This window comes from Eucalyptus grandis, chromosome 1 (genome assembly GCF_016545825.1).
Source record: "Eucalyptus grandis isolate ANBG69807.140 chromosome 1, ASM1654582v1, whole genome shotgun sequence".
Lineage (NCBI taxonomy): Eukaryota > Viridiplantae > Streptophyta > Magnoliopsida > Myrtales > Myrtaceae > Eucalyptus > Eucalyptus grandis.
The window spans coordinates 30,550,191-30,563,921 of record NC_052612.1 but is presented as its reverse complement, the minus strand read 5'-3'; the positions used below and the strand labels follow the sequence as shown (position 1 = coordinate 30,563,921).

General features: G+C 42.3%; 2 protein-coding genes across 7 annotated transcripts; both read right to left on the bottom strand.

Moving 5' to 3' along the window:
- Positions 1 to 756: 756 nt before the first annotated feature.
- LOC104438537 (enolase 1) lies at positions 757 to 5,050 on the bottom strand. 2 transcript variants are annotated; one of them, XM_010051706.3, is made up of 17 exons: positions 4,891 to 5,050; positions 4,432 to 4,495; positions 4,139 to 4,203; positions 4,003 to 4,050; positions 3,757 to 3,843; positions 3,595 to 3,675; positions 3,166 to 3,267; positions 2,990 to 3,070; positions 2,687 to 2,761; positions 2,518 to 2,580; positions 2,206 to 2,283; positions 1,831 to 2,025; positions 1,674 to 1,724; positions 1,502 to 1,590; positions 1,367 to 1,418; positions 1,222 to 1,278; positions 757 to 1,067 (listed from the first exon to the last, which is right to left on the bottom strand). In XM_010051706.3, the coding sequence occupies exons 1-17, from the start codon at positions 4,954 to 4,956 to the stop codon at positions 987 to 989; spliced, it is 1,335 nt and encodes a 444-aa protein (XP_010050008.1). In that variant the 5' UTR covers positions 4,957 to 5,050; the 3' UTR covers positions 757 to 986. The 2 variants fall into 2 exon arrangements, with proteins under 2 accessions (XP_010050008.1, XP_039168004.1); XM_039312070.1 differs by lacking the exon at positions 4,891 to 5,050 and adding an exon at positions 4,763 to 4,822.
- Positions 5,051 to 7,689: 2,639 nt separating this feature from the next.
- LOC104438515 (enolase 1-like) lies at positions 7,690 to 13,021 on the bottom strand. 5 transcript variants are annotated; one of them, XM_039312092.1, is made up of 5 exons: positions 12,356 to 13,021; positions 10,672 to 11,762; positions 9,336 to 9,437; positions 8,040 to 9,158; positions 7,690 to 7,947 (listed from the first exon to the last, which is right to left on the bottom strand). In XM_039312092.1, the coding sequence occupies exons 2-4, from the start codon at positions 10,921 to 10,923 to the stop codon at positions 8,802 to 8,804; spliced, it is 711 nt and encodes a 236-aa protein (XP_039168026.1). In that variant the 5' UTR covers positions 10,924 to 11,762; positions 12,356 to 13,021; the 3' UTR covers positions 7,690 to 7,947; positions 8,040 to 8,801. The 5 variants fall into 5 exon arrangements, with proteins under 5 accessions (XP_039168026.1, XP_039168016.1, XP_039168034.1 ...); XM_039312082.1 differs by lacking the exon at positions 12,356 to 13,021 and adding an exon at positions 11,922 to 12,204; XM_039312100.1 differs by lacking the exon at positions 12,356 to 13,021 and adding an exon at positions 11,922 to 12,204 and having other exon boundaries at positions 8,040 to 9,110.
- Positions 13,022 to 13,731: the final 710 nt, after the last annotated feature.

Here is a 13,731-nt window from a genome sequence, read left to right as displayed (position 1 = left end):
ATCTGCGCGCGATTTGGGTCGCGGAGGTCGCACGGCCCGGATCGGGTCGCGGAGACCTCCGTGACCCGGATCTCTGCCGGGTCGCAACGTCGCCGAGGTTGCGGCGGTCGCGCGACCTTCTTTGCGACCCGATCTCGGGTGGTTGCCGGGTTGCGGCGGTCCCGGCGACGTGACTCGCGGGGTCGCCGAGGTCACGCGACTCGCGCCGACGGTCGCCGTGACACACCGGCCTCTTGCGCCTCTGTTCGGCTCGTCGACCCCCTCATAGCTCGGTGCAACTTAGGCCAACCTCCACGAAGAAGATGAATAGTTACGAGGACAAAACCGGAAAAACGAAATGTTAACGAGGACATTTATGGAAGAAATTTTTTATCTTACTCTCCATCAGCCTTCCGAGAGGCTGAATGCCCAAGGCAGCCCCAACCTGCCTTGGGCTTTCAGCCTTGGGAAGGCAAGCCTTCCCCAAATGCAAGTAAAAAAAATCTTCCCAAACACTCTTTCCTTGGCCCAAAGGCCTTTAGCCCTCCAAGGATCCTTGGAAATGCAGTTTCCAAACGCAGCCTATATTCGGGTTCAACGAGGCTCTTCAAACTGATAACGTCGAATGGCTGGGCTGGCAGAACACGCTTGTTCAGACACCGAAAACGGCATTACAAGTTGGTCTAGGTCTCGAGAAGGTGATGCAAAACCAATCTTTCACAAGTTCATAGCATCAACATGTTAGATGCTCAAGCCTCAACCCGACAACAAAAGGACAAAGATGAAAGCAATTTCATCGTGGAGTCACTCAGAAAAGGCAGGTGAATCTCAAAAGCCGACCACAAAATACTCTTCACCAGAAAGCTCCTCGTAGAACTCAACACGATCGTCGTGGGTATTTAGTGTTTATTTCGTATGTTACAGAAGCTGTATTTATAGTAATGAGTTCAAACAAGTACCGTCACTAGAACATTTGGATCCGCATAAACCAAAAGGCCGCTTTCAGTCTAGTAGGGTTCAACAGGCATGCGGAAGTTTGCTCCAGCATATACAGCATCCGAGCCAAGCTCCTCTTCAATGCGCAAGAGCTGCATGCGCAGGGAATGACGAGTACATAATTATATCATGCAACACAAGCAATATTCCGTCTTCTGAAATTTGAGCCACAAATGTTGACATAGAATGCAATTCTCTTCACAAAATTTAAATCAGCAGCCAATGCCAAACATGTAAAACACCAACCTGGTTGTACTTTGCCAGACGCTCTGACCTGCACGGAGCTCCAGTCTTGATTTGACCCTGTAACAGAGGGTTTCACTCACATGAGAAAAACCAGTTGGGGGATAATTTTGCAACACAATTCTGGTGAAAACATGCTATATATTACCGTGGCCAGACCCACAGAAAGATCAGCAATAAAAGTGTCCTCTGTTTCTCCACTGCAATCAATATTTAGGATGATATTAACTATCCGCATGTTTGCTGAAAAAGAGAACATGAAAATTGAAGCAGATAGCTAGACCTGCGGTGGCTAGCCATGATGCCCCACCCAGCTTGCTTGGACATCTTCACAGCTTCAATGCTCTCGGTAACAGACCCAATTTGATTTACCTGACATTATTAACATCCTAATCAGCAATGGTATTTACATTTGTTTTGCAGTGTATTGTCAGTTGAAAGGATCTACACAGTACCTTAAGAAGAAGAGCATTGCAGGTCTTTTCTTTGATCGCCTTTTCAACCCTCTGCAGAAAATGAATTGCTCAGTTTAATGTTTCTGTGTGGGTGCATGCACCCCACAGTGAGAGAGAGAGAGAGAGAGAGAGAGAGAGACTAAATGCACAAGCTTACCTTGGGGTTGGTGACCAACAGATCATCTCCTACAATTTGGACTTTGTCTCCAATTTCACGGGTGAGTTTGGAGTAGTGTTCCCAATCATCCTGGTCAAATGGGTCCTCAATCGAGACAATAGGATACTCACTCACAAATGACTTGTACAGATCTTTAAGAGCATCTCCAGAGATCTTCTGAGATCCATCATTGTTCTGAATAGATCAACAGAATGAGGAATTTACATTAAAGACATTGAGCAATCAATGCTACCTAGGCAAATTTAAACTTAAGTAGATATTGAAAGAGAAATCATTTAATCTTAGGACAGAAGCATCACCTACTTTTAATTTTAAAGAACTGCATTCTTATACACTATAACAAGAGAAACTCACCTCTTCTTTGAAGTTCAAATCATATGTCTTATCCTCTCCATAAAATTCGGATGCAGCAACGTCCATTCCAATAACAACCTGAAATAAACAGATGGGAATTAGTAAAAAGCCCCACCATCTTGAATGAACACATTGCTTTGCTTCAATGGTTCCCAACAGCGCCCTCCTATGAGCAGTGTGTGTCACCATTTTGAAATAGAGGTTATCCAAAATGTACCTCCGAAGAGTATGTGAAGATAATGACATGCTTAGTCTCTGCAGATTTCTTGGAATTTCAAATGCCTAAGAAAACAAGAACACTTGGGAACTCACTTTGCCAGTGTAACCTGCTTTTGCAATGGCAGTCTTGAGCAATTCTAAACCTTCCTTGTTTTCCTGTAAGTTCACAAACCCATTATAATGCTTGCCCGAAATATTGTGAAGAAAATTGAGGCCAAGATGGGTTATTCCAGGTCCATGGTTCACTAATCAACAGGTTTACCTGAATGTTAGGAGCGAAACCACCTTCATCACCGACATTAGTTGCGTCCTGACCATACTTCTTTTTAATAACAGCCTGCCAGAAAGAGCCCAATCAGAAATACATTAAAATAATGCCATACCAGTCATAAAGGAAAAGGAATAATCAATCATACTGCGAGAATTTCTAGAAGAGAAAAGCCACCTAAGCTAAAGTCATGATACTACACTAATAAAACAAATTTGTTTAACCACGTGTTCCAAGGAACATGCTTACTTGCGAAGTTACGAAGATTTAGGTTACAGTTTCCAAGTTTCAGAATACCTTCAAGTGGTGATAAACTTCCACGCCCATCTTCATGGCTTCCTTAAATGAGGAAGCTCCAACAGGAAGAATCATAAATTCCTGTATAAGGCACATAGAAATGATACTCAGATGTTGAGGAATAAATTGAACTTCCAAAAGTATATGGCATCTATATTCAATAGAAGATTACAGACCTGCATTGCGAGTTTGTTTCCAGCATGCGAACCACCATTAATGACATTGAAGGCAGGAACAGGCAACACCAATTTGCTGTTACCAGCAATGTTTGCAATATGCTGCATCCATAGATAAGTGGTAACATGCCCTTACTTGGGTCAACACAGAACCAACAAATCACCAGAGTAAAGTGATTATGATTCGTGATGCAGTTTCTCCATTAAGACCAGTCACAAAGTTGAGTTTCCCTTACGATATTCAAGAAAACACTGCACAAAAATTTTCTAGAACAACATCATCCAGAATACCAACACAGTTCTTAATGCAATAAGTCCATAGAAAACTCGTGAAGTAGGTATGATTAAAACTATGTAGCTATAGGCACGAGAAGATATAAAGAAACAGAAAAGGACAGCTGATTTTGGTATCACTGAACCATAACAGACCTTGTATAGAGGGATCTTATTAGCAGCAGCTCCAGCTTTGCAGACAGCAAGAGACACTGCAAGTATAGCATTGGCTCCAAGCTTCACAACAAAAAGTTTACCACCGTCAATAGGGTTCACTCCAATGAGCGCTACATGAGCAAGAGTGAATTAGATAACTACCTTTTGTTTACACCAGCCCCACTCATTTACAGTTCCATCAAGCTGTTGGACCATGAAGTTATCAATAGCAATCTGATCCCTTGGATCCTGAAAAATAAAATAAAGATAATTGTTAGATAGTAGGATCTGACAAAATAAATTGGTCTACATTAACTATCATTTTGTCTGTCACAAACTTATTAACATGAGAAACTTTACGTTGTGAGGTCAGAAGTGCATATAAGTCGACATGAGTTTGAAACAAACCTTGCCAACCAAGGCGGGACCAATGATTGTGTTCACATTCTCAACAGCCTAAGTATGCAAAGAAATGACAAATACTCGTCAATACAAGAGGCGGATAAATGATGAAAGACAATATGACAACAGCAAGTGGTACAACCTTGGAAACACCCTTTCCCAGGTAGTCAGAACCACCGTCTCTCAGTTCAAGGGCCTCATAAATCCCTGGAAGCAAACCGTTAGTTAAGATAAGCAATTGCCCTCAATTTCCTAACCATTCCCCAATTATTTGCCATAGCCATAGCTGCTTTCATGCAATTCCATTAAAGCAACAAACCCACAATCGTATTACATAATCTTGTCCTAATTTAGCCTTTTCTTTTTTCCAGAGCAGTCTGCATGCACTGTAAATGCTCAAAAGGAGGATCATCGGCACATAGAAAGATCACCCACCAGTGGAGGCACCACTAGGAACAGCAGCTCTCACAAAAGTTCCGTCGTCTAGAGTAGCATCAGCCTGTAACAGATCACACCACCCTCAAATCAGTAAGGAAAACTGAGAACAGCTATCGTCACCAAGTTCAAATTTTGCCTCTGTATTCACAATACCCAAGTTGGGAAAAGCTCAACACAATTAATACTTCCATTAACACTGAATTCATATTTCACGGATCACTAAAAATGAACCCGCCTCGTGCAGGACTGATGAAACGACACGAAGAAAAGAAACGCAACACTCGGAAACGACACGACATCACCAGAGCTTTTTTCCCAGGGAAAGTACCCGAGAATCACCGCCCACAATCACACAACATGCAAAGGCCAACATAAAAGACCGTGAACGATGAAAACAGATATGGCATGTTGAGGGACGACTGGAGAGGTAGAGAAGACGTCCGATGATAAACCCACCTCGACCGTAGGATTGCCGCGGCTGTCGAAGATCTGCCTCGCCTTGATGCACTTGATTTTCACCATGAGAGCAAAGCTTAGCTTCAGATAGAGAGAGAGAGAACGAGAGAGAGTTACAGTGGGTAGTAAGTACTAGAGATGTGTGGAAGTGAAGTAATATGGAAACCCAAAAAAGAGAGTTCGGACAAGTCGCGGAATGGATTCCGGACGTACTTGACGGATTTTCTTTTCGAAGCGGGTGATTTTATCAGTGTCTCTATTTCGGCCCTGAACTCATACACATTTTTCCAATCAAGTCCTTTAGTTTTTAATTTGTCTGAGTAAACCTTTAAATTTACATGAAGTCTACAGTCAAATCTCTTCGGCATCAAATCCTAGTCAATTCGAATTGACGTGGCCATCGGAGCATGCCCAGGAAGAAATCTTTCCATGGTGACTATTCCGTGAAGCAACTTAAATTTATGGGAAAACAAAGAATGTTACCTTTAATTTTACCAAAATAATCTCGAGTCATAAATTAGTTTATTTTCTTAGAATCATGTAATGTACCTTATTGATTATTTAGAAAAATTAGTTGTTGAAAGAGATCACTGTGTACCAGCTAAAAATAAGTTACGGGACTCTTATATATCTATAAATTGAATATGTATAAGAGACATAATCTAAGAAATTAACTTTCGAAGCATTTTAAAATGAAAAGAATCCAATATAAGGAATAGTTTGATAGGGTTCTCCATTAATGCAAGGTGTCTTGTTTCTACTATCAATTTACCTCTTACCTAATTTGATATAAAAACTAGGTGATTCTAAACTTTCATTTGTTTTGTAGAAAACAACTTCGAGAGAAACATTTTCCAAAAATTCAAATGTTTGTTTCACAAAAAATGAACTAATAAAAAAAAAAAAACACTTTTCCATGGGAAAAATGTTAGAAAAGTCTTAAACATATTGCATTAATATGTCAATTTAGTCCAAAAATCTTTTAATAAGGCCAATTTAATTCAAAATCTTTTGACTTGATGCTAATTCAATTTTAAACTATTGGCCACTTGCCAATCGTTGCCATGGTTGGTGACCAACTAATTGAAGAAGAAGAATGAGGAAAAGAAAAAAAGAAAGAAATAGAAAGAAAATTTTAAATTCATTTTTTAAATAAAAATTATTAAAAGGAGTACATATAGAAAAATCAAACTAAATCTTCCTTACTAAACGATGAAAAAAAAATTCTAATTCATTTTCAAATTTTAATTGAGCATCGAAAAATATTGTCATTTTTTTAAAATTTTTTAAAAATATTTTCTATAAACATCACATTATCCGCAAATAAATGAAGCCTAAGTAATTTTAATTTATTTCTCTATTTGATTTTGTAGCGAATCACAAATATGCACTCCCAAAAAAAAAAAAAAAAAACACTCATGAAACCCCTCCCGCGGCCCCTCTTTTCACTCCTCTGCGGACAAACCAAACAAATCAAGCATCATAACTCCAAAAAAAAAACACTCATGAAACCGCTCCCTCGGCCTCCCTTTCACTCCTCTGTGGACAAACCAAACAAATCAAGCATCATGTAAAGCACCAATTAAATCGCGCGTCGAGAAAAATCCTTGAGCCCTGTCCGAGCCGTCAGTTCTCAGAAGATTCGATGCTTGACTGGGGAGCGAATAGCACACCAAAACTAAAAATGAGAAAAGGAGAAGAAAAAAAAAAAATTACATTGCCAGGCTTAAGTGTAGATTCGTCCACGTGTGCCGGAATGCGCATGCGAGTGTGTTGGGGGGTGCAGCGGGAACGCGGCGGGGCCCATGATTGCCGACGAACGGAAGAGAAGAGCTTCGTCAACATCGTCAGGCAAGGAACCCTTGTCCAGTCCTTGTCCGGGCCGACTAGGGCATCTCCGCCCTCAGCCTCGCTTGTGGCTGATGACCTCCTATGGCCAGCCATTGGTGAAGGGAAATAAAGAGAAAATACAAAAAGAACAAAAAATGAAAAATTCAGAAAAATTTTAAAAATTGCAAAAATCGTCCAAGTCAACATTGCTATACCACTTAAGATGATCAGATTGCCACGTCGATAATTTCCAGTTAAAATTAAATGAAATGATTAAATTGACAAACTATTTAAAGCTAAAGTAGTAAATATCAAAAGATATAGATTTCAATTGGCACAAACACAATAGATTTAAAATTAAATTTGCCAAATCGAAAAATTTAGAAGTGAATTAGTACAAATATAATAATTTTAGGACTACTTTTTGTAAATTCCCCTATGTTGTCATGGTCAAAGGTCGTCCAGACCGTTCTTGACCACAAATGTGTTCTGTCTCTCCCCTGACTTCCTCTAGGTAGAGGGAAGGGACGATAATGTATCATTTCAGCAGACCTAATCACATCAAAGCTTCCGTCGCGAAGATGCTGGAGCAATGTAATCTCAATACATACAGGCCCACAAAAGATTCCACAAGGCATTAGACTAGAGATTCTACTCAGTTTCAGTTTGCGCAGGTCTCAAATCATCTCTAAATCCACCGTGGGAGGGACAAGCAAACACTAGGTTCACCAAAGTCTCGAAGCTTTTTCCCTCGTTTCAGTAAATGGCCAGCCAAACACAAGAAAAGGGTCGATTCGGGTCAAACAAGGTTCTCCTGAGTAGTGATGTCTAGTGGTTGGGTTTGCAGAAACTAGGTTTTAAGTTGGTCGAGGTTTCGAGAAGGTGATGCGAAACCAATCTTCCGCAAGTCCATAGCATCTACGCTCATAGCTATGCTCAAGCCTCAAGCCGACAACAACAGGATCAACATGAAAGAGTTTGCTTGTCAACTTACTCAGAAAAGGCAAGTGAATCTCAAAAGCCAACCACAAACTACCCTTCACCAGAAAGTCCTCCATACAACTTTCGCGGGCATGTAGTTTTTCCAGTTTCATATTACACAATCACTAGACCGAAATTATCTAGTCCAAATAAGTACTGCAGCTAGACTGCCAGAAGGTCACCTTATTTCAAGAACAGGCATGCGAAAGTTCGCTTCACCATATACAGCATCTGACCCAAGTTCCCCTTCATTACAGAAAATGAATTGCTCAGTATAGTGTTCCTTCGGAAGAGAGAAAGAGAGAAAGAGAGAGAGAGTGATATGTGCACAAGCTTACCTTGGGATTGGTGGCCATTAAATCATCTCCTACGATCTGGACTACGTCTCCAAGATCGAGACAATAGGATATTTACTCACGAATGACTTGTACAGATCTTTGAGAGCATCTCCAGAGATCTTCGAATAAAATGAATCCTCAATTGACACAACAGGATAGCCCCTCCCAAAGGACTTGCGCATGACTCTGAGAGCATCTCCAGAGATGTTTGGATTAAATGGATCCCCAATCGAGATAATAGGAAACTCACTCCCAGCAAACTCACGGTACCGATCTTTTAGAGTTTCAAAGATCTCTTTAAAAATTTCAAAGATCTTCCGAAGTTTAAATGGCTCCCCTTTTGAGATAAAAGGAAACTTAATCCCATCAGACTTTTCTTCTGGAGCTTCTGAGATCATTTGCTTCCCAAGTTCAAGTGGATCCCATTTTAAGATGAAGGAAACTTAATCCCATCGGTCTTTTCTTCTGGAGCTTCTGAGATCATCTGCTTCCAAAGCTCAAGTGGATCCCATTTTGAGATGAAAGGAAACTTAATCCCATAAGACTTTTCTTCTGGAGCTTCTGAGATCATCTGCTTCCAAAGTTCAAGTGGATCCCATTTTGAGATGAAAGGAAACTTAATCCCATCAGACTTTTCTTCTGGAGCTTCTGAGATCTTCTGCTTCTGAATTTTAAATGGATCCCCATTTGAGATAATAGGAAACTCAATCCCAACAAACTTACTGTATCGATCTTTGAAAGTTTCAAAGATCTTCTGCTCGATCATGACTTTGATAGCATCTCCAGAGTTTTTGGATTAAATGGATCCACAATCAACACAACAGGATAATCACTCACTAATGACTTGCATGTGACTTTGAGAGCATCTCCAGCGATCTTTGGATACGGATCCTTAATCAATACAGCAGGATGGTCAATCCCAAATGACTTGCACATGACTTTGAGAGCATCTTTAGGGATATTTAGATAAAATGAAGCCACCACAATCGACACAACACGATGTTCACTACCAAAAAACATGCAGCACGGATCTTTGAGAGCATCAAAGATCTTCTGAGGACCATCATCATTCTGGAATACATCAAAAGAACGAGGAGTTTTCGTTTTAAAGAGCAAGGCCTAGGCAAATTCAAACTTAAGTTAATAATGTCATTTAATCTTATGATAAAAAAACATCAGCTACTTTTAATTTCAAAGAACTGCAGAAGGCACGAAGAATGATGCTCGAATGTTCAGGAATAAATCGAAAAAACAATTAAAGCATTTGGCATCAGTATTTAATGGAATATTACGGACCTCTGTTGCGAGTTTGTCTTTAGCATGTGACCCACCATTAACGACGTTTAATGCAGCAGCAAGCAACAGCAGCTCCCCATCGCGACCACGGCCCACAACAAGCTGCATCCATAAATAGGTGGTATCATTCGCTTACTTGGGCCGAAACATGACCAATAATTCAGTAGAGTACAAATGATTGTGATTCGTGATACAGTTTCTCTGCCACGACCAGAAACAATGTTGAGTTTCCCTTTGTACAATATTTAAAAAGACAGGGCAAGATAAGTTTCCTAGGACGATCATCCGAGAGACAGGGCGTGATGAATTTCCTAGCACGATATCATCTGGAATTCTAACGCCGATCCAAGTGCCACAAGTCCGTGGCAGACTTGTGAAGTGAGTATAATAAGTCAAGAACTAAGTGCCTATGGGCACTAGAGGATTGTGGTAGTGCTGAACCATAACAGGCCTTGTAAGAGATTGTAGAATACATCGGCATCTATGATGAACAATGCCGTTCTATATGTTTTCGAGCCGGTAGTGATGTTGAAAGACCACTTCCCCCTGAACATCATGGACTTCGCCCGCGAAGTCGGACAAGGACATTCGACTGAATATTATATTCATCCTTCTTGCCCAATTTCTTACAAAACTTTTCAAGCCGTGAGATTCAAGGTTGATCCTCTCCATCTATCAGAATTCTAGCAACCAATCAACCGTTAATTTCCCTGGCCATTGTTAAGGACTCGAGATATTTTTGTCTTATAGAAAGGAGGCCTATCGAATTCTATCATTCCTTCCTAAACAAACTGCAACTCCGCCATCACCTTCTCATCAATGACAGACGGGGTCTTCTTTCAGTATCAACCCTCATATATGATGCTCTAAAGCTTGAAGATAACCACGCGAGGTTATCTTCTTCTTCTTCTTTTTCTTTTTAAATGTCGGCATAAATGCATTTAATGAAAAACAACAATTTCTTGAACTTTCCATCGTCAGATTTAGTTTTCCCCCTTAATAATACCGAGGTTGGGGCAAAAAACTCAAGGTAATTAATATTTCCATGAATAGCGGATTCGAAAAGATCACCTCACGTATCACTAGAATGAAATATAAAACGGACACAACGAAAGGAAGCGCAACGCTTGCAAACGACACGAGATCTAAGATCTTTTTTCCGCCAGGAAAGTACCTAACAGTAATCGCCCAGGATAAAATAAGCTGAGCCGGCAAAACCAGATCGAGAAAGCTATACAGAGTGAAAAAGCCAAGCTAAAAGAGCGCGAACAACGAAATCAGATGAGAGTTAAGAAATGATCAGACGGTAGAGAGAGAAGTTCGATGGTAAACCCACCCAGACTGCGGGAACGCTGCAGCTGCTGATGATCTGGCCCGCACCAATGCGTATGGTTTCACCGATCCCGGGCGGCCTCCAACCGTGTGAAGGTGAGAGTGAAATTGAGGAATCGGGGTCGGAACGGATCAACATCGATTGACAGGATGATAGAGATGGAGGAAGTGATGGGGATGGTGACGGAGAAGATTCGCATTGCACAGCAAACGGGGCAAACAAGCGCGATTCGCTGGTGACGAGGAATGCTCGCATCTAGCAGCGTAGGGGCAGACGAGCTCTCGATTCAGCGGCGATAGAGAAGAGGCAGATTCGAATTAACCCTAGGGCATCAAGTCTAAGGGTTTTATAGTTCGACTGTAGATGTGTAGAAGTCCCAAACAAATTCTCCACCCCAAAACACACAACTTTACCATACGCTCACTGTAGCAGCTTGAAAGAAGCCCCCAAGTAGCGATGCTTTGATTTTAACAACCTTCAAACTTATTTCGGAAAAGCACTCCCAATGTAAAAATCAGCTAGATGATTAGACTAAACTTCTAATTTTCCAACTTTTGAAACACAGTCTTCCTCGAATTATTTGATAAAAAATAGGCAATTGATTGGGCATTCATCAACCATTATAATTAGAAGTTTCCAACATTCTATGTAACTTTTGTAATAAAAATATGAGATCGTGAATTAAAAATTAACGACATGGTCTAAGAAAAATGATAATGGGATAGTGCAATAAGTCCATAGCAAACTCGTGAAGTACGTATGATTAAACTAAGTAGCTATGGGCACGAGAAGATATAAAGAAACAGAAAAAGACAGCTGATTTTGGTAGCTGAACCAAAACAGACCTTGTATAGAGGGATCTTGTTAGCAGCAGCTCCAGCCTTGCAGACAGCAAGAGACACTGCAAGTGTGGTATTGGCTCCAAGCTTTACACCAAAAAGTTTACTATCATCTATAGGGTTCGCTCCAATGCGCACTACATGACCAAGAGTGACTTAGATTACTACCTATTGTTTACACCAAGCCCACTCGTTTACAGTTCGATCAAGCTTTTGGAACATGAAGTTATCAATAGCCATCTGATCCCTTGGATCCTGAAAAATAAAGCAAAGATAATTGTTAGGTAGGATATGACAAAGTAAATCAGTCTACATTAACTATCAGTTTGTCTGTCACAAACTTATTAACATGAGAGATACTTCAAGTTGTGGAGTCAGAAGTGCAAATATGTGGACAAGAGTTCGAAACACAACCTTGCCAACCAAGGCGGGACCAATAGTTGTGTTCACATTCTCAACACCCTAAATATGCATAGAAATGGCAGATACTCATCAATACAATTGGCAGACAAACTATATAGACAGACAATATGAAAACAGCAAGTGGCACAACCTTGGAAACACCCTTTCCCAGGAAGTCAGAACCACCGTCTCTCAGTTCAAGGGCCTCATAAATCCCGGGAAGCAAACCGTCAGTCAAGATAAGCAATCGCCCTCTATTTCCTAAAGATTCCCCCCATCTTTTGCCATAGCCACAGCTGCTTTCATGCAGTTCCATCTAAGCGACAAACCCACGATAGTATGACATAATCTTGGCCTAATTTGGCCTTTTCTTGATTCCCAGTGCATTCCGCATCACTGTAAACGCTCGAAATGGAGGATCATCAGCACAGAGAGAGAACGCTCACCAGTGGAGGCACTACTAGGAACAGCAGCCCTCGCACAAGTACCATCATCTAGAGCAACATCAGCCTGTAACAGATCACATCGCCCTTAAATCAGTAAGGCAAACTGAGAGAACGAGAAAATATTGGGCGGCCGAGTGTAGCCAATTCTGAAAAATATTAGTCCATTCATCTTGCAACGGGCCCACAAGGCAGAAACGTCTAAAACTCTCGCGGGCGAGAAAATAGAAAATATTGCTCCTCCTTCTTCACCGTTTCTTGCATCCTGTTCTTTTTGCCTTCTGCAGCCATGGACGACGCTCGATTGCAGCGGCCAGCCATGGTCGAACCGCTCACGAGTAGGCCGACGCTCATCCATGGCCGTCGTCGGCATCGTTCGGGCATGCTATTGATCACAGGTATCAGCCTTTCCCATCCAGCCATGGACGACTGGCTCACGAGCGACGCCGATGCTCATCACAGGTCGTACGCCACCCTCGCAGCCGCCCCGGAACCTCGCCAGATCCGGCGACCGTCGCCTCCCAAAACCTCGCCAGATCCGGCGAGGGCGACCCTCGCCCTGGCCGCGAGGATCGAGCCCTCGCCGAATCCGACGGCCAGCCACAGGCGAGGGCCACGACACCCTCGCCTGCTCTCACATGTGGCCGGTCGTCGGCCATAGGCCTAAGGAAAGAAGAAAAAGGGGGGAAAAAAGAGAGAGTCGTGAAGAAGAGAGAGAAACCAAGGGACAGAGAAGTACTTAGCAGTTTTCCTTAGGAGAAGTTGGCTCGCCAGCGACACCCCAGCTGCACCCAATATTTTATTATCTGCGATCTCTACCCACTTCCATTTTTCTCTCTTTCTGCTGTGTCTCTTTCCATCCCGTCTTCACGTGATGTGCCCTTTCCTTCTCCTTTAATTGTGAAAATTCACCCCAATCCCTCCCTTCTGCTTTCTCAAACTCCAAACTCCCTCTATAAAGTTCCAGCGCCCTTACCGTCATCGAGCTCGAGCTCGGCCGGCGAACTTGAGGCCTCAGATTTTGGATCTAAGCTCAAGTGAGCCGATCTAAACTCAGCTCGACCTCGAATCAACAGATCCAAAGGTCGACCAGAGTCAGCGTAGGCAACGGCGGAGGCGGAGGCGGATGCGGCAGCGGCAGCGGCAGCAGGGTCCGTCGACTCGACGCGGCAGAGGGCCTCAAGCTCCTGGCCGACGCGGAGGGCGCGAGAAGAGTTGGACAGGAGGCGGCGGTGCTGGAGATCGGAGAAGAAGCGTGCGACGATGGAGGCAGAGAAAGAGGCGAAAAGGGTTCGGGAAGCGAGAGAGCAATTGACAACTACAAAATTTGAGGTACGCTAACCCATTATGCGAAACTCTCCGGACCCATTATGCGAAAC